This window comes from Nerophis lumbriciformis, linkage group LG20 (genome assembly GCF_033978685.3).
Source record: "Nerophis lumbriciformis linkage group LG20, RoL_Nlum_v2.1, whole genome shotgun sequence".
NCBI classification, from domain to species: Eukaryota; Metazoa; Chordata; class Actinopteri; order Syngnathiformes; family Syngnathidae; genus Nerophis; species Nerophis lumbriciformis.
This window is the reverse complement of record NC_084567.2, coordinates 43,257,115-43,278,121: the sequence shown is the minus strand read 5'-3', so window position 1 is coordinate 43,278,121 and position 21,007 is coordinate 43,257,115. Positions and strand designations below refer to the sequence as shown.

General features: G+C 42.8%; 1 protein-coding gene across 5 annotated transcripts in view; it reads left to right on the top strand.

The window, feature by feature from the left end:
* The window catches only part of galt (galactose-1-phosphate uridylyltransferase), a 104,869-nt gene that overhangs the window by 42,902 nt on the left and 40,960 nt on the right, over nucleotides 1-21,007 (top strand). For all 5 annotated transcript variants that reach the window (XR_012051024.1, XR_012051023.1, XR_012051025.1 and 2 more), the window contains one exon: nucleotides 5,322-5,444. Coding sequence is in view for 2 of the 5 variants with exons in the window: in XM_072915371.1 (XP_072771472.1) it covers nucleotides 5,322-5,444 (123 nt within the window). In the remaining 3 variants the exon portion in view is untranslated. The remainder of the gene's footprint in view (nucleotides 1-5,321; nucleotides 5,445-21,007) is intronic.

Genomic DNA, 21,007 nt, shown 5'->3' with positions numbered 1-21,007 from the left:
TCATTTTCTGTTGTTCGTCCTGACGACCTCAACACATTTATGCTCTGTTCATGCCTGATACTTCTTTTCATGTCAATTCCTCAAGCCAAGTAAGTTTTTGTTCCATATTTATAGTCTTTTTGGTTTCATAGTTTGTTCTCCGCCATTGTGCGTGTTTTTTTGTTTGTACTTTTTGCTATAGTCTTTTGGTTTTATAGTTTATTCTCCGCCACTGTGCGCGCTTTCATTTATTCCTTTTTTTTGATAATAATAAATCATGTACCTTAATTCCCGTCTCGCCCGTGCCAACTTTCCATTGCATCCTGGAAAAGCAAACTCCCAAGACCAAGCCTTGACATCTTCCAATGGAACCGTTTAGATGACTGGCTCGTTATTATTGTTTTATTTATCAAGGAAATTACTGGTAGCAGTTATAAGATAAGATGTTGATCACAATAGTTTAAATGTTCACCAATATTTCCTAATTGGTGAGAATTATTGTGAAATATTGAATGTCATTTTATTTTTGTTTTTCTTGTAAAAATTCCATAAAGTGGTGCCTTATCCCCATGCTTTGACTGTAACATCATTATTTTTAATTTTTTTTCTCACCTAAAAAAAACTTTGTAGCGCAAGAATATTTGAACAATACTGAAAAAAATACACAGATGATAGGTAAGAATAAACTGTAAATACATTTGTGGTCAAGAACATCATGTCATGGCTGTATTATCATGTTTTGTTTTAAGTCATGTTTTGTTTAGTTTCTGTCTTTTCACTCCCTTGTCTGGTCACCATAGCAACCATTAGTTTTCACCTGTCACGTCACGCACCTGTTTCACGTTTTGAGTCACGCACCTGCTTTCACTAATCATGTCCATAGTATTTAAGTTCATTCATTTTCTGTTGTTCGTCCTGACGACCTCAACACATTTATGCTCTGTTCATGCCTGATACTTCTTTTCATGTCAATTCCTCAAGCCAAGTAAGTTTTTGTTCCATATTTATAGTCTTTTTGGTTTCATAGTTTGTTCTCCGCCATTGTGCGTGTTTTTTTGTTTGTACTTTTTGCTATAGTCTTTTGGTTTTACAGTTTATTCTCCGCCACTGTGCGCGCTTTCATTTATTCCTTTTTTTTGATAATAATAAATCATGTACCTTGATTCCCGTCTCGCCCGTGCCAACTTTCCGTTGCATCCTGGAAAAGCAAACTCCCAAGACCAAGCCTTGACATCTTCCAATGGAACCGTTTAGATGACTGGCTCGTTATTATTGTTTTATTTATCAAGGAAATTACTGGTAGCAGTTATAAGATAAGATGTTGATCACAATAGTTTAAATGTTCACCAATATTTCCTAATTGGTGAGAATTATTGTGAAATTTTGAATGTCATTTTATTTTTGTTTTTCTTGTAAAAAATCCATAAAGTGGTGCCTTATCCCCATGCTTTGACTGTAACGTCATTATTTTTAATTTTTTTCTCACCTAAAAAAAACTTTGTAGCGCAAGAATATTTGAACAATACTGAAAAAAATACACAGATGATAGGTAAGAATAAACTGTAAATACATTTGTGGTCAAGAACATCATGTCATGGCTGTATTATCATGTTTTGTTTTAAGTCATGTTTTGTTTAGTTTCTGTCTTTTCACTCCCTTGTCTGGTCACCATAGCAACCATTAGTTTTCACCTGTCACGTCACGCACCTGTTTCACGTTTTGAGTCACGCACCTGCTTTCACTAATCATGTCCATAGTATTTAAGTTCATTCATTTTCTGTTGTTCGTCCTGACGACCTCAACACATTTATGCTCTGTTCATGCCTGATACTTCTTTTCATGTCAATTCCTCAAGCCAAGTAAGTTTTTGTTCCATATTTATAGTCTTTTTGGTTTCATAGTTTGTTCTCCGCCATTGTGCGTGTTTTTTTGTTTGTACTTTTTGCTATAGTCTTTTGGTTTTATAGTTTATTCTCCGCCACTGTGCGCGCTTTCATTTATTCCTTTTTTTTGATAATAATAAATCATGTACCTTGATTCCCGTCTCGCCCGTGCCAACTTTCCGTTGCATCCTGGAAAAGCAAACTCCCAAGACCAAGCCTTGACATCTTCCAATGGAACCGTTTAGACGACTGGCTCGTTATTATAGTTTTATTTATCAAGGAAATTACTGGTAGCAGTTATAAGATAAGATGTTGATCACAATAGTTTAAATGTTCACCAATATTTCCTAATTGGTGAGAATTATTGTGAAATATTGAATGCCATTTTATTTTTGTTTTTCTTGTAAAAAATCCATAAATTGGTGCCTTATCCCCATGTTTTGACTGTAACATCATTATTTAAAAAAATTTTCTCACCTAAAAAAAACTTTGTAGCGCAAGAATATTTGAACAATACTGAAAAAAATACACAGATGATAGGTAAGAATAAACTGTAAATACATTTGTGGTCAAGAACATCATGTCATGGCTGTATTATCATGTTTTGTTTTAAGTCATGTTTTGTTTAGTTTCTGTCTTTTCACTCCCTTGTCTGGTCACCATAGCAACCATTAGTTTTCACCTGTCACGTCACGCACCTGTTTCACGTTTTGAGTCACGCACCTGCTTTCACTAATCATGTCCATAGTATTTAAGTTCATTCATTTTCTGTTCGTCCTGACGACCTCAACACATTTATGCTCTGTTCATGCCTGATACTTCTTTTCATGTCAATTCCTCAAGCCAAGTAAGTTTTTGTTCCATATTTATAGTCTTTTTGGTTTCATAGTTTGTTCTCCGCCATTGTGCGTGTTTTTTTGTTTGTACTTTTTGCTATAGTCTTTTGGTTTTATAGTTTATTCTCCGCCACTGTGCGCGCTTTCATTTATTCCTTTTTTTTGATAATAATAAATCATGTACCTTAATTCCCGTCTCGCCCGTGCCAACTTTCCGTTGCATCCTGGAAAAGCAAACTCCCAAGACCAAGCCTTGACATCTTCCAATGGAACCGTTTAGACGACTGGCTCGTTATTATAGTTTTATTTATCAAGGAAATTACTGGTAGCAGTTATAAGATAAGATGTTGATCACAATAGTTTAAATGTTCACCAATATTTCCTAATTGGTGAGAATTATTGTGAAATATTGAATGCCATTTTATTTTTGTTTTTCTTGTAAAAATTCCATAAAGTGGTGCCTTATCCCCATGCTTTGACTGTAACGTAATTATTTTTAATTTTTTTCTCACCTAAAAAAAACTTTGTAGCGCAAGAATATTTGAACAATACTGAAAAAAATACACAGATGATAGGTAAGAATAAACTGTAAATACATTTGTGGTCAAGAACATCATGTCATGGCTGTATTATCATGTTTTGTTTTAAGTCATGTTTTGTTTAGTTTCTGTCTTTTCACTCCCTTGTCTGGTCACCATAGCAACCATTAGTTTTCACCTGTCACGTCACACACCTGTTTCACGTTTTGAGTCACGCACCTGCTTTCACTAATCATGTCCATAGTATTTAAGTTCATTCATTTTCTGTTGTTCGTCCTGACGACCTCAACACATTTATGCTCTGTTCATGCCTGATACTTCTTTTCATGTCAATTCCTCAAGCCAAGTAAGTTTTTGTTCCATATTTATAGTGTTTTTGGTTTCATAGTTTGTTCTCCGCCATTGTGCGTGTTTTTTTGTTTGTACTTTTTGCTATAGTCTTTTGGTTTTATAGTTTATTCTCCGCCACTGTGCGCGCTTTCATTTATTCCTTTTTTTTGATAATAATAAATCATGTACCTTAATTCCCGTCTCGCCCGTGCCAACTTTCCGTTGCATCCTGGAAAAGCAAACTCCCAAGACCAAGCCTTGACATCTTCCAATGGAACCGTTTAGATGACTGGCTCGTTATTATAGTTTTATTTATCAAGTAAATTACTGGTAGCAGTTATAAGATAAGATGTTGATCACAATAGTTTAAATGTTCACCAATATTTCCTAATTGGTGAGAATTATTGTGAAATATTGAATGCCATTTTATTTTTGTTTTTCTTGTAAAAAATCCATAAAGTGGTGCCTTATCCCCATGCTTTGACTGTAACATCATTATTTTTTTATTTTTTCCTCACCTAAAAAAAACTTTGTAGCGCAAGAATATTTGAACAATACTGAAAAAAATACACAGATGATAGGTAAGAATAAACTGTAAATACATTTGTGGTCAAGAACATCATGTCATGGCTGTATTATCATGTTTTGTTTTAAGTCATGTTTTGTTTAGTTTCTGTCTTTTCACTCCCTTGTCTGGTCACCATAGCAACCATTAGTTTTCACCTGTCACGTCACGCACCTGTTTCACGTTTCGAGTCACGCACCTGCTTTCACTAATCATGTCCATAGTATTTAAGTTCATTCATTTTCTGTTGTTCGTCCTGACGACCTCAACACATTTATGCTCTGTTCATGCCTGATACTTCTTTTCATGTCAATTCCTCAAGCCAAGTAAGTTTTTGTTCCATATTTATAGTCTTTTTGGTTTCATAGTTTGTTCTCCGCCATTGTGCGTGTTTTTTTGTTTGTACTTTTTGCTATAGTCTTTTGGTTTTATAGTTTATTCTCCGCCACTGTGCGCGCTTTCATTTATTCCTTTTTTTTGATAATAATAAATCCTGTACCTTAATTCCCGTCTCGCCCGTGCCAACTTTCCGTTGCATCCTGGAAAAGCAAACTCCCAAGACCAAGCCTTGACATCTTCCAATGGAACCGTTTAGACGACTGGCTCGTTATTATAGTTTTATTTATCAAGGAAATTACTGGTAGCAGTTATAAGATAAGATGTTGATCACAATAGTTTAAATGTTCACCAATATTTCCTAATTGGTGAGAATTATTGTGAAATATTGAATGCCATTTTATTTTTGTTTTTCTTGTAAAAATTCCATAAAGTGGTGCCTTATCCCCATGTTTTGACTGTAACATCATTATTTTAAAAATTATATATAATAATAATATTTGAATAATACTGAAAAAAAATACACAGATAATAGGTAAGCATAAACTGTAAATAAATTTGTGGTCAAGAACATCATGTCATGGCTGTCTTAAGTCTCCAATAATTTCTACAACTCTTATTTTTTTGTGATAGAGTGATTGGAGCACATACTTGTTGGTCACAAAAACATTCATGAAGTTTGGTTCTTTTACGGGGGATCACCTCCAAATTCTTCAGGACAAGCTAAAATCATCAGCTCTCAACGTTATTAAAAAAAATGTTTTAAGCATGATCATGATATACCAGGATTCTCTCATATGTTATCAACTTCTTACACCATCTTTTTTTTTTTTTACTCCTTGTGATATCATAGGTGTGGGCCAGCAACTTCCTACCAAATGAGCCAGCTCTGTCAGATCGCTGTCAGAGAGCGTTTTATGAAAAACACAAAGAGCCGCTGCTGCTGCAATACGCCAAGCAAGAAACTGAGAAAAAGGTAATTTACACTAAACACAGAGCAGTGAAACCTCCTAACATACATGTAGAATTCAACCAAAATCTTGTTTGAACTTCTTGATACTGACAATGTTTAATTTATGTTTGCACTTGCATTAGATTAAAGATTCAGGCATCTCCTCCTAACTAAACGAATGCACATATTGCTCGTCCCCTTAAAAGGAGAGGGGGGGTCGCACTAATATACAATGAAAACCTTAACCTTACCCCTAACCTAAGTAATAAAGATAAATAATTTGAGGTGCTTACTATGAGGTCTGTCGCACCGCTGCCTCTCTACCTGGCTGTTATCTACCGTATCTACCGCCCCCCTGGGCCCTATTCGGACTTTATCAGTGAATTCTCAGAGTTCGTTGCTTATCTAGTGACGCACGCCGACAATATAATTATAATGGGGGACTTTAATATCCATATGAATACCTCATCAGACCCTCCGTGCGTGGCGCTCCAAACTATAATGATAGCTGTGGTCTTACACAAATAATAAATGAGCTATATAAGTAAACATTGTCTTTCCAATTCGCCATGTGTCCAAGACACACAGAGCATTGAAATTGTGTTTTCCACTCTGTTCCGTGTAATCACAATATAGAAGGGCTGTAATGGGTATTTTGGCTTCAAAGTCTTCACTATAATGTGATGGTGTCAAACGAAAACTTGGTTAGTGTAGTTTTTTTCTGATGCTTTTAGCATTGGCTGAGTCTGAAAGTAAACTACATCTCCCAGAATCCTTTGTGCAGCAGTGCGGGAGTGGCAAAGGGGGGTTGTGGGGGGGTCGTCTGCAGTAAGCAGGAAGGGAATGACCGTAGTAGTTAAGGGGGATTGCTTTTTTTTAACATTTCTAAAATGTAATCAAACTTTGTCTGTTTGAGTTATGATGCTAACAAACATACTGTCACGTGGGGGTCGCATATTCATGCGGGATCGTTCCTTCAGTGCACAACACGGACACTCCGGACAAAGACGTGAAGGTAAGAGATGATTTAATTACATGAATAATAGGCAAACAGAAAACAAGCAAAAGAAAAGCATGCCGAACGCACGGGAAGCTAAGGCTAAACTTAGCACAGGACTCTGGAACATGAAAACAAACCAACGTGATTGTAGCTTACCGCAAACGAGGACAGGACGAGTGAACAGAAAGGTAGGCTTAAATAACAGTGACATGATTGGTGACAGGTGTGTGTGAGTCAAAACGTGGAACAAGTGAAACTAATGGGTGACCATGGAAACCAAAACAAACTCACAGGTACACAAGCAATAACAAAAAAAGTCCAAAACTTACAGAAAACACAAAAACATGATCCGGACCACGGATCATGACAGTAACCCCTCCTCAAGGACAGATACAAGATGTCCATAAAAAAACAACAACAAAAAAAAAAAAAAACAAGCAGGGTCAACAGTTACGGGAGGGCGGAGGGAGGACTTGGCGGTGGGTCGCCAGGCCAAGTGTCCTCGAATCCACCGAGGCAAAGTCAAGTGGCGGCGGCGAGTGGAACGCCGCTGCTGCAGGCGAGGCAGGCGCCCAGGGAATGGCCACATTCGTGGCCGACTGGGAGGTGGGCGCACTTGGCGAGGCGGACGACCAGGGAGCGGCCACATCCGTGGTCGACGGGGAGGTGGGCGCGTCGGCGCCGTCATGGCAGGCGTGGACTCAGCAGCAGACGTGGCAGGCGTGGACGCAGCAGCAGACGTGGCAGGCGTGGATGCAGCAGCAGACGCGGCAGGTGTGGACGCAGCAGCAGGCGTGGACGCAGCAGCAGATGAGTCTTGGCATGGAAGGTCTTGGCTTGGGTCTTGACATGGAAGGTCTTGACTTGGGTCATGGCATGGAGGGTCTTGACTTGGGTCTTGGCATGGAGGGTCTTGACTTGGGTCTTGGAATGGAGGGTCTTGACTTGGATCTTGGCATGGAGGGTCTTGGCGTAGTGCAGGTACAGGCGGCGAAGCTTGGCGTGGTGCAGGTACAGGCGGCAAAGCTTGGCGTGGTGCAGGTACAGGCGGCAAAGCTTGTCGTGGTGCAGGTACAAGCGGCAAAGCTTGGCGTGGTGCAGGCACAGGCGGCAAAGCTTGGCGTGGTGCAGGCACAGGCGTAAAGCTTGGCGTGGTGCAGGCACAGGCGGCAAAGCTTGGCGTGGTGCAGGCACAGGCGGCAAAGCTTGGCGTGGTGCAGGCACAGGTGGCAAAGCTTGGCGTGGTGCAGGCACAGGCGGCAAAGCTTGGCGTGGTGCAGGTACAGGCGGCAAAGCTTGGCGTGGTGGAGCTGCGACTGGAGGCACTTGGTGTCGTGGAGCTGGTACCGGAGCTTGGCGTGGTGGAGGCGGTCTAGCTGGAGGTTGCGGCTTGGCATGCCGAAAGACCGGTGGTGACGGCCGGGATGGAGGTTGCTGCCTGGCTGGGCGCAGCTGAGCAGCCCCACCAGCACAGCTCCCGGCCCCAGCCCCCCCCTCAAGGGGCGGATATCAGACGCGCTCTGTAACAGTCTTTAAGGGTGGGTGGCGGGAGGTCAGGAGGGGGGTAAAATCCTCCCCTCTAAATTGTGAAAAAATGTCCTGGTAATATCTTATTTTTGGAATAAAGTCTTTAGGCGGTGGCTGACAAAGGGAAACAGAATTCAGGAAAAAAAAGTTCTGGTCCATGACGTCATCAGCCGTGGACGGAGTGACGTCATCCGGGGAAGGATACTGGGCTGCCTGCAACTTGCTTCGGTCCAGGGGAGGAGCTTTCGGGAGTGACGCGTCCTCGCAGCGAGGTGAAGCTCTTTTGGACTGCTTCCGTCTTCGCTGACGCGTCCGGTACTGTGGAGGTGTGGCAATGTCCTCGGGCCATTCGGAGTTGAGTGGGATCAACTTCCCATTCGGACCCCACATGAGGTCCTGGCGCTCCGAGGCGGAATGGCGGAGCGTCTCCGCCTCCATTGCCTCCAAATCCAACCACGCACCCAAGTCCCGCTCCTCGAAGTCCGGGGCGAAGGAACTGTATGCTGTCCTCCTTCTGTCATATTCATGCGGGATCGTTCCTTCAGTGCACAACACGGACACTCCGGACAAAGACGTGAAGGTAAGAGATGATTTAATTACATGAATAATAGGCAAACAGAAAACAAGCAAAAGAAAAGCGGGAAGCTAAGGCTAAACTTAGCACAGGACTCTGGAACATGAAAACAGGTGGCGTCAGGTAAGAAAAGTTGGATTTGCATAACAGGGCCCCTTTAAAAGACACTCCCTGATTGTTGCAGCTTATAACGCTGGAATTTGTGGCAGCTTTTTCAGAAAGTTGCGGCCAAAGTAGCAAAGAGTGAAGCTTGTAAATGTATCATTCTTACATTTAGATCATGTTGATGCTAACTCATTGGATCAAAGCACTTTATTTCATATTACTAGGATTTATGTAATGGATGGTGATAATTGTTACTGTCATATATTTTTTGCCACGTTTGTTACCCAGCTTACTTTGAATCTATTGTATATACAGGTAAAAGCCAGTAAATTAGAATATTTTGAAAAACTCGATTTATTTCAGTAATTGCATTCAAAAGGTGTAACTTGTACATTATATTTATTCATTGCACACAGACTGATGCATTCAAATGTTTATTTCATTTAATTTTGATGATTTGAAGTGGCAACAAATGAAAATCCAAAATTCCGTGTGTCACAAAATTAGAATATTACTTAAGGCTAATACAAAAAAGGGATTTTTAGAAATGTTGGCCAACTGAAAAGTATGAAAATGAAAAATATGAGCATGTACAATACTCAATACTTGGTTGGAGCTCCTTTTGCCTCAATTACTGCGTTAATGCGGCGTGGCATGGAGTCGATGAGTTTCTGGCACTGCTCAGGTGTTATGAGAGCCCAGGTTGCTCTGATAGTGGCCTTCAACTCTTCCGCGTTTTTGGGTCTGGCAATCTGCATCTTCCTTTTCACAATACCCCACAGATTTTCTATGGGGCTAAGGTCAGGGGAGTTGGCGGGCCAATTTAGAACAGAAATACCATGGTCCGTAAACCAGGCACGGGTAGATTTTGCGCTGTGTGCAGGCGCCAAGTCCTGTTGGAACTTGAAATCTCCATCTCCATAGAGCAGGTCAGCAGCAGGAAGCATGAAGTGCTCTAAAACTTGCTGGTAGACGGCTGCGTTGACCCTGGATCTCAGGAAACAGAGTGGACTGACTCCAGCAGATGACATGGCACCCCAAACCATCACCCAACCATGCAAATTTTGCATTTCCTTTGGAAATCGAGGTCCCAGAGTCTGGAGGAAGACAGGAGAGGCACAGGATCCACGTTGCCTGAAGTCTAGTGTAAAGTTTCCACCATCAGTGATGGTTTGGGGTGCCATGTCATCTGCTGGTGTCGGTCCACTCTGTTTCCTGAGATCCAGGGTCAACGCAGCCGTCTACCAGCAAGTTTTAGAGCACTTCATGCTTCCTGCTGCTGACCTGCTCTATGGAGATGAAGATTTCAAGTTCCAACAGGACTTGGCGCCTGCACACAGCGCAAAATCTACCCGTGCCTGGTTTACGGACCATGGTATTTCTGTTCTAAATTGGCCCGCCAACTCCCCTGACCTTAGCCCCATAGAAAATCTGTGGGGTATTGTGAAAAGGAAGATGCAGAATGCCAGACCCAAAAACGCAGAAGAGTTGAAGGCCACTATCAGAGCAACCTGGGCTCTCATAACACCTGAGCAGTGCCAGAAACTCATCGACTCCATGCCTTAACGCAGTAATTGAGGCAAAAGGAGGTCCAACCAAGTATTGAGTATTGTACATGCTCATATTTTTCATTTTCATACTTTTCAGTTGGCCAACATTTCTAAAAATCCCTTTTTTGTATTAGCCTTAAGTAATATTCTAATTTTGTGACACACGGAATTTTGGATTTTCATTTGTTGCCACTTCAAATCATCAAAATTAAATGAAATAAACATTTGAATGCATCAGTCTGTGTGCAATGAATACATATAATGTACAAGTTACACCTTTTGAATGCAATTACTGAAATAAATCAAGTTTTTCAAAATATTCTAATTTACTGGCTTTTACCTGTAAATGCACGTTTATTTGATGATCCATACTAAATTGCTTTGCAATAAAAAATAACACTAATTCCACTTTCTCGCGACCTTTTGCTTTCCGAATACAACCTTTCTGTAGTACACGTTATTCTATTCCCCCCTCATCCATCTGCTTGCGGTGTTATTCTGTCACACCTGTGCTTCCCGCTTTCCTCTGCTGCACTCTGCCTGTTTTTCAGCCAGTGAAGCATATGATGGGGCAGCAGAAATGCTCATTGGCATCACGCTGTGGCATCCATCTTCGACATGTGCAAAGATTAGGAAGTCATACTTTGTGTGTAAGGTCGTGTACCTTTTGCCAATTCACCGCTCATGTGTGAAGAGCACAAGCAACCTTGAGGAAGTTTGGGTCGCTCCAAAACAATAGTTTGTGCATTTCTCTTAACGCAGATGGAATAAGCATTTGCTTGTCTTGCATTTGCACATTGCTTTTCTTTTCTTTTCTCAGTTTGCAGTACGAAAAATGTTTAGTTATACATCATAGCATTTGTTCCCTCAGTGCCATCCATCCATCCATCTTCTTCCGCTTATCCGAGGTCGGGTCGCGGGGGCAGCAGCCTAAGCAGGGAAGCCCAGACTTCCCTCTCCCCAGCCACTTCGTCCAGCTCTTCCTGTGGGACCCCGAGGCGTTCCCAGGCCAGCCGGGAGACATAGTCTTCCCAACGTGTCCTGGGTCTTCCCCGCGGCCTCCTACTGGTCGGACGTGCCCTAAACACCTCCCTAGGGAGGCGTTCGGGTGGCATCCTGACCAGATGCTCAAACCACCTCATCTGGCTCCTCTCGATGTGGAGGAGCAGCGGCTTTACTTTGAGCTCCCCCCGGATGGCAGAGCTTCTCACCCTATCTCTAAGGGAGAGCCCCGCCACCCGGCGGAGGAAACTCATTTCGGCCGCTTGTACCCGTGATCTTGTCCTTTCGGTCATAACCCAAAGCTCATGACCATAGGTGAGGATGGGAACGTAGATCGACCGGTAAATTGAGAGCTTTGCCTTTCGGCTCAGCTCCTTCTTCACCACAACGGATCGATACAGCGGCCGCATTACTGAAGACGCCGCACCGATCCGCCTGTCGATCTCACGATCCACTCTTCCATTACTCGTGAACAAGACTCCGAGGTACTTGAACTCCTCCACTTGGGGCAAGATCTCCTCCCCAACCCGGAGATGGCACTCCACCCTTTTCCGGGCGAGAACCATGGACTCGGACTTGGAGGTGCTGATTCTCATCCCAGTCGCTTCACACTCGGCTGCGAACCGATCCAGTGAGAGCTGAAGATCCTGGCCAGATGAAGCCATCAGGACCACATCATCTGCAAAAAGCAGAGACCTAATCCTGTAGCCACCAAACCATATCCCCTCAACGCCTTGACTGCGCCTAGAAATTCTGTCCATAAAAGTTATGAACAGAATCGGTGACAAAGGGCAGCCTTGGCGGAGTCCAACCCTCACTGGAAACGTGTCCGACTTACTGCCGGCAATGCGGACCAAGCTCTGACACTGATCATACAGGGAGCGGACTGCCACAATCAGACAGTCCGGTACCCCATACTCTCTGAGCACTCCCCACAGGACTTCCCGAGGGACACGGTCGAATGCCTTCTCCAAGTCCACAAAACACATGTAGACTGGTTGGGCAAACTCCCATGCACCCTCAAGGACCCTGTGGAGAGTATAGAGCTGGTCCACAGTTCCACGACCAGGACGAAAACCACACTGTTCCTCCTGAATCCGAGGTTCGACTATCCGGCGTAGCCTCCTCTCCAGTACACCTGAATAGACCTTACCGGGAAGGCTGAGGAGTGTGATCCCACCATAGTTAGAACACACCCTCCGGTCCCCCTTCTTAAAGAGAGGAACCACCACCCCGGTCTGCCAATCCAGAGGTTCCCTCAGTGCTTTTTAGAATTTGTGTGAAAGGTGAAGAAGTTTCAACAAACAAGAGCTTTTTTTCCACTACATCACTTTTTAAAAGATGACATTTGTATGATTGCTTCACATTTCCGAAAGAGAGCAAATGCACCATTAGGGTGATTGGCCACCAGAAATCTACTTGAGTTCTGTCTCCAGAATTGTCTTTACTAGCGTTTTTCCCAAAGTGACTCATCTCTTTTGAAGATTGTTGGGCAGATGGAATTGGAAAATAACATTTAAAAAAAGATGGGCTGATAAATCCCAATGCACGATGGAAATAAAGAGAAATGTCCGATGAATGGATATTATTAGAACAGAAGATGAAGATGTGTAGGTATAATACTGTACACCTGTGCTTCTACTATTTCATTTAAATCATACTTGCCAACCTTGAGACCTCCGATTTCGGGAGATGGGGGGTGGGGGGCGGGGCGGGGGCATGGTTAAGAGGGGAGGAGTATATTTACAGCTAGGATTCACCAAGTCAAGTATTTCATATATATATATATATATATATATATACATATATATATATATATATATATATATATATATATATATATATATATATATATATATATATATATATATATATATATATATATATGTCTTAATAAGGTTATCCAAAAAATAGTGCTCGATACCGTAGTAGAGCGCAATATATGTATGTGTGGGGGAAAAAAATCACAAGACTACTTCATCTCTACAGGCCTGTTTCATGAGGGGTTCCCTCAAAAATCTCCTGATGATTGAGGGAACCCCTCATGAAACAGGCCTGTAGAGATGAAGTAGTCTTGTGATTTTTTTTCCCCCACACATACATATATATATATATAAGAAATACTAAGTGAAGTATTTCATATATATATATATATATATATATATATATATATGTATGTGTGGGAAAAAATCACAAGACTATTTCATCTCTACAGGCCTGTTTCATGAGGGGGGGTTCCTTCAATCATCAGGAGATTTTAATGGGAGCATTCACATACCATGGATTATATAGGGCACAGAGTGGGTGGGTACAGGCTGGTGTAGGGGCGTGGTGATTGGCTCATGTGTTACCTAGGAGGTGTTTCCGTCTGTGGCGGCATGCTGTTACAATTTCGCTGCGCTTGTTGAGGGATGACAGGTCTGGACGGTAAATAATAAACAGTTTTTCTTTCAAGCATAGGTTGCATCTTTTATTACCACTATTGTAAGGTGTGCTGGATGCAAGAATTTGCCATGTTATTGAATATTCAACATTATTGTCTTTGAGGTCCCAAATGTGTTTGCTGAGTTCTGTGGTATTCCGCAGGTTTTGGTTCCTGAAAGAAGCCTTGTGATTGTTCCATCTGGTTTTGAACTCTCCTTCAGTTAATCCTACATATGTGTCGGATGTGTTAATGTCCTTGCGTGTTACCTTAGATTGGTAGACAACTGATGTTTGTAAGCACCCCCCGTTGAGAGGGCAATCAGGTTTCTTTCGACAGTTGCAACCTTTGTTGGTTTTGGAGTCACTCTGTCCGGGGGCCGACGGCTCATTTGCAATTGTTTTGTTGTGGTTTGAGATGATTTGTCGTATATTGTTCATATAGCTGTAGCTCAATTTAATGTTGTTCTTGTTGAATACTTTTCTTAGGGTGTTGTCTTTGGGAAAGTGTTTGTCAATCAGATTGAGGAATTTGTGTCCAATGTTAGTTGAGACGTTTTTGCTGTATGGGGGGTTGTACCAGATGATGTCGTTTCGTTTTCTGTTCTTTTTCGGTTGGTTTCCTGGCGTGGGTTCATAGGTGAGGGTGAAATTGTATCCGCTTTCATCAAGGGCTTTTTGGTACGGGGGGGTTGCTTGGTCAAATTCAGCTTTGCTAGATGACAGCATCGATAGCCTTTTATTAATTCCGGTAGGTATTCTCTTCGTGGTGGTGGGTGGGTGGTTGCTGTCATGGTGCACGTATTGGAGTGTTGTGTTGGGTTTCGTGAATGGTTGGTAGCTGTTATTTCTCAGGTTGAAAGTGACGTCAAGGAAGTTGACGGTTTGCTTGTTGGCTTCAATCGTGATCCGTAGGCCGTTCTCTTTGAAAATTTGGCATATGCGCTTCTTGGTATTCTCGCTGCTCCTTGGCGATGCGCGACACACTGCCAGTCCGTCATCACGGTAAATACCAAGGTTCAGATTGAGGCTGGCGAGCTGGGAGAGGAGGAAACTCCCAACGAGTTCACACGTTTCTGCTCCGTCAAAACTTCCCATAGTGACGTCAAATGTTGCATTGTTCTTTTTTTGCCATGGTGTACTGTTGTGGATGAGAATGGAGTTTTTTGCGTGGATGATGATGTTTCTTTCGTTGCCTGTGATTGAGTCGTAGTCTGAGGCGAAGTCTAGTGCTTGAGTCAGTAGGTCTTACGTGATGGAAGGGTAAAATTCTTCGATATCAAAGGAGATAAAATTGTGCTGTTGTTTGTCTTGGATGTTGTTGAACCATTTGATTACTGCTGCTGTATTTCTCCATTGGTTGAGTGGTGTTTTGTCCTTGATTTTTGTGTTGACTCTGTCCAGGATTATTTTGCTGATTTTTCCTATTTCAGATTTAGTTGGGTTTATTAGTTGGCATGTTGGGTTATTTGCGAAGTTGGGTTTGTGGTCCTTCAATGTGATGAAGGCTTCCTTGTTGGTTGTGGCGTCCATCCTGTCCTCAATGTCCAGTTCAGCCGCGATCCTTTTATTTTCCAGGTGGATGTTCTGTAAGGTGTTGGGTTGTGCTTTTTTGTATGATTTGGTGATGCTTCTGTCCAGTAAGGTGTGATGTTCTGGTATGTCCATTCTGTAGAAGTTTGTGGTTTTATCGGCAGCTATGATGGGGTTGTTTACTTTCTTGATGCGCTCCTTGTCATTTTTCAGCTTGGTGAGGAGTGGGTTGCGGATTGGCTTGAATTTGACTGATTGTATCATTTTGAGCATGTCGTTCTCAAAATCCTTTAGTTCCTCAACTGTGGGTGGGTTCTTGGTAGATTTGAATCCGTAAGAAAAACTGTTTATTATTTACCGTCCAGACCTGTCATCCCTCAACAAGCGCAGCGAAATTGTAACAGCATGCCGCCACAGACGGAAACACCTCCTAGGTAACACATGAGCCAATCACCACGCCCCTACACCAGCCTGTACCCACCCACTCTGTGCCCTATATAATCCATGGTATGTGAATGCTCCCATTAAAATCTCCTGATGATTGAGGGAACCCCCTCTCATGAAACAGGCCTGTAGAGATGAAATAGTCTTGTGATTTTTTCCCACACATACATATATTGCGCTCTACTACGGTATCGAGCACTATTTTTTGGATAACCTTATTAAGACATATATATATATATATATATATATATATATATATATATATATATATATATATATATATATATATATATATATATATATATATAAATAAAAGAAATACTTCAATTTCAGTGTTCATTTATTTACACATATACACACACATAACACTCATCTACTCATTGTTGAGTTAAGGGTTGAATTGTCCATCCGTGTTCTATTCTCTGTTACTATTTTTCTAACCATGCTGAACACCCTCTCTGATGATGCATTGCTGTGTGGCGCGCAAAAAGTGCTTTCATCAAATGCACTAGATGGCAGTATTGTCCTGTTTAAGAGTGTCACAACGTTGCTGTTTACGGCAGACGAACTGCTTTACGGTAGGCAAAACGTGACTGCTGTTGTTGTGTGTTGTTACCGCGCTGGGCGGACGTTCATGAAACTGTTGGGAAGACTATGTCTGCCGGCTGGCCTGGGAACGCTTCTGGATCCTCCGGGAGGAGCTGGACTAAGTGGCTGGGGAGAGGGAAGTCTGGGCTTCCCTGCTTAGGCTGCTGCCCCCGCAATCCCACCTCGAATAAGCGGAAGAAGATGGATGGATGGATGGATGTTAAAGACACCTATGAGCTGTTTTAATTGGTGCAATCAGTAACATTTTATGAAAGTGCATTCATGTAATGGTTATAGTTTCGGTTGTTTCCTTAAGTCACACTGTGTGCGAGGGTTTCAACAACATTCAGAAATCAGGCTACGGTTTTTTTTGTCAATTAACATAAGACCTAGGTTAAGTTAAAAAGGTCACAAATAAACTTGTTAGGAGCACTTTGAAACGCCCTCATTTCAATAGATCAGTCGAACTGTAGCGTTAACTCAATGTGGTGACGCAGGAGTCCAGACTGTGCTTTTCATTAGCAATTAGCATGCGAAGAGTCAAAATAAGGAAACCTGACACTACAAGACAGTCACGGATAGCTAATTCATCTGAGATTAAGGAATAACACTGTGATTTATTCAAGCTGTGTGCATGTGTGTGTGTGTGTGTGTGTAGCTATAAGGGTTGGAGTCGTAGTAGAGTAGACACTTGAATCTCTTAGACAGCCACTCATGGGGGCTGACCTTTATAAAATTAGAGTGGAAGCTGGGTCTAGGAGTATTTGCCAGCCTGCCCTATACGACTTGTCTGTGTGAGTGTGTGTTTGTGTCTGCAGTGTCCCTAGCCCTATTTGCTTCTGTCTGTCTGACCCCAGGTTAGGACCGTAAATTGGCACACTGCAGTACTTGAAGGAGTTGGAATTTGGGTTTGGCTCCCCCGTGATAGCCTTGACTTTGAAAGCAAAACTTTCTGAACTAATTGAATGCAAGTTTAGGGGGAATTTGTAACGTGCGATGTCCGATATGTCTGTCGCAGGACACGGTCCACTCGCATGCTTGAATAGCCTTTCTTCTCTGTCCTTCATTTGTATTCTATCCTTTTGCTGCTTTATAGTCCACTTAAAGTCACAGGAGAACAGATATTGGAAAAAAGTGTTAGGGAGGCAGAAGGTTAAAGACAAAAACTTAAACTTCAGATTCAAAGTTAGGGAAAAATACTTGTAAAAATGACTAAACCATAACTACTTCACAGAGGGCCGGTTCTAGATTTAAAGTCCATGACCCTTTGTTTTTTTGTGCTGTGCGGGTTTTTGTTAAGATGCTATTACCATTTCCTGAAATTAAATAGAAGTTAGCTTCTAATACTATTTTGTTTGTGACCCAAGCTGGCCACAAAATGGTTTTGAAACACTTGCTCTCTTTATGTTTGAGACTGGATTTGAGGTTGTCCAATCTGTTCTGCAGACAGCTCCCATCTAACACAAATATCCCGACCCTATGCAAGGTCAGCACAAATAAGGGGATATTAAATATAAGATATGCATATATAATAAACAGGTAAAAGCCAGTAAATTAGAATATTTTGAAAAACTTGATTTATTTCAGTAATTGCATTCAAAAGGTGTAACTTGTACATTATATTTATTCATTGCACACAGACTGATGCATTCAAATGTTTATTTCATTTAATTTTGATGATTTGAAGTGGCAACAAATGAAAATCCAAAATTCCGTGTGTCACAAAATTAGAATATTACTTAAGGCTAATACAAAAAAGGGATTTTTAGAAATGTTGGCCAACTGAAAAGTATGAAAATGAAAAATATGAGCATGTACAATACTCAATACTTGGTTGGAGCTCCTTTTGCCTCAATTACTGCGTTAATGCGGCGTGGCATGGAGTCGATGAGTTTCTGGCACTGCTCAGGTGTTATGAGAGCCCAGGTTGCTCTGATAGTGGCCTTCAACTCTTCTGCGTTTTTGGGTCTGGCATTCTGCATCTTCCTTTTCACAATACCCCACAGATTTTCTATGGGGCTAAGGTCAGGGGAGTTGGCGGGCCAATTTAGAACAGAAATACCATGGTCCGTAAACCAGGCACGGGTAGATTTTGCGCTGTGTGCAGGCGCCAAGTCCTGTTGGAACTTGAAATCTCCATCTCCATAGAGCAGGTCAGCAGCAGGAAGCATGAAGTGCTCTAAAACTTGCTGGTAGACGGCTGCGTTGACCCTGGATCTCAGGAAACAGAGTGGACCGACACCAGCAGATGACATGGCACCCCAAACCATCGCCCAGCCATGCAAATTTTGCATTTCCTTTGGAAATCGAGGTCCCAGAGTCTGGAGGAAGACAGGAGAGGCACAGGATCCACGTTGCCTGAAGTCTAGTGTAAAGTTTCCAGGTGCCATGTCATCTGCTGGTGTCGGTCCACTCTGTTTCCTGAGATCCAGGGTCAACGCAGCCGTCTACCAGCAAGTTTTAGAGTACTTCATGCTTCCTGCTGCTGACCTGCTCTATGGAGATGGAGATTTCAAGTTCCAACAGGACTTGGCGCCTGCACACAGCGCAAAATCTACCCGTGCCTGGTTTACGGACCATGGTATTTCTGTTCTAAATTGGCCCGCCAACTCCCCTGACCTTAGCCCCATAGAAAATCTGTGGGGTATTGTGAAAAGGAAGATGCAGAATGCCAGACCCAAAAACGCAGAAGAGTTGAAGGCCACTATCAGAGCAACCTGGGCTCTCATAACACCTGAGCAGTGCCAGAAACTCATCGACTCCATGCCACGCCGCATTAACGCAGTAATTGAGGCAAAAGGAGCTCCAAGCAAGTATTGAGTATTGTACATGCTCATATTTTTCATTTTCATACTTTTCAGTTGGCCAACATTTCTAAAAATCCCTTTTTTGTATTAGCCTTAAGTAATATTCTAATTTTGTGACACACGGAATTTTGGATTTTCATTTGTTGCCACTTCAAATCATCAAAATTAAATGAAATAAACATTTGAATGCATCAGTCTGTGTGCAATGAATAAATATAATGTACAAGTTACACCTTTTAGATCCTTACATGCAAGATGGCGCCAGTATGTGCTTTGGCCTGCCGTCTCGCGCTGTCAGCTCTGTTCGTTTTTGTGTTTTTTGCGTCTATTTTCGTTTCTGTCAGCTCACTGCTTGTGTATGACCGCCAAACACTGTTGGATCTTTGCCCCTCTCCCACTGATATGATCAACTTCGAGGTTGGTTTTTCGACGTCCCAGTCAGCTTTTTCACCTGGCCGGATTCCTGCCTTCCTTTCCCGCCCCCTGGCTCCTCTCCCCCGGCGGAAGCGTCTCCGGCGCCGCGGTAAACGTGGCGGCCAGCTGGTGAAAGTTAGGGCACTCCTGGCCCGGCTTCCCGTGGCTCCCCGAAGGAGGAATGGTGCGGTATCCGGTCTCCTCCTGCACCCACGCTCGCTCGATCCGATCGGCTCCTGGCTGGTTCCTATCGTTGGTTTGGAGGAAGAAGCTTGCCGTCGTCGCTCCTGCTGTCCCCGCCCCCGGAGGCGCGGGGTGGATCACCGCCACCTGCGGGCTGTGTGTCGGGCCCCACCCGGATTAATTGCGGCCTTGGACGTGCTGGCCCCCGCCAGGTTCGGTCTTGTGAACGCAAGATCTTTGACAAACAAAACTTTTATCCTGAAGGATTTCTTCACTTCCCGCGGACTGGACTTCCTCTGTGTGACGGAGACATGGCTGAGAGCCGGTGAGTCCGCCCCTCTTAATGAACTTCTGCCTCCGGAGTGTTCCTACTTTAATTCCCCACGGCCGTCCGGTCGAAAAGGAGGAGGATTAGCAGTCGTTTTTAAAAATGACTTTAAATGCCGTCAGATCCGCCTACAATCCTCCTTTTCAAGCTTCGAACTGTGCATGTTTGAACTGGGTCTTTCTGATGTCGTCCTGTGTGCCGTCATCTATCGACCACCCAAGTACCACAAAGACTTTATAACTGACTTTTCTGAATTTCTGGCTGAAATCCTGCCCAAATATGATCGTGTCCTTATTGTGGGTGATTTTAATATTCACACCTGCTGTCCAGATGAGCCGCTTTCCAGGAGCTTCCTGAATATAATCGACTCATTTAACTTTGTACAGTCTGTGTGTGGTTCTACACATGAACGCGGGCATACACTCGATTTAGTGCTCTCGTATGGTTTGTGTGTTTTTAATTTGGACATTTGCGACGCTGTGTTCTCTGATCACATGCCGATCCTGTTTGATATTGCCACGCAGTGTCCAGTTAAATTGTGCGCACCGCCCCAACGCTCTCGCATGTTTAATTCTTCGTCTCCTGCTCGGTTCTCCTCTATTTTTTCGACTCTTTGTGATGATAATTCTGCAGCATCTGTGTGTCTGAATACTGAAGAGTTGGTTTCTGGGTTCAACTCTATCTGTTTACAAACACTGGACACGATCGCGCCTTTCAAATGCCGCCGCGCTAAAACCACGCCTCAGCCCTGGTTGAATGACGTCACTCGGGCTGCCAGGCGCGTATGTAGAAGAGCAGAGAGAAAATGGAAAAAAGACAGGCTGCATGTGTCCTTTGCCATTTTTAAAGAAAGCCTGTTTTCCTTTCAGATGACTGTAAAAGCAGAAATGAATATATATCTATCTCAGATTATATCTTCTAACTGTAACAACCCCAGAGTTCTGTTTAAAACTATTAACACTGTCATTGATGCTCCCAAATCTGCTGGTTTTGATGCTTCTTTTGAATTCTGTGAAAATTGTCTCCATTTTTTCACTGACAAAATTGTGTCAACTAGAGCCAGTCTATCTCAGCCTTCATATGACCCTTCTGTTCCCCTGCATTTCTCTTC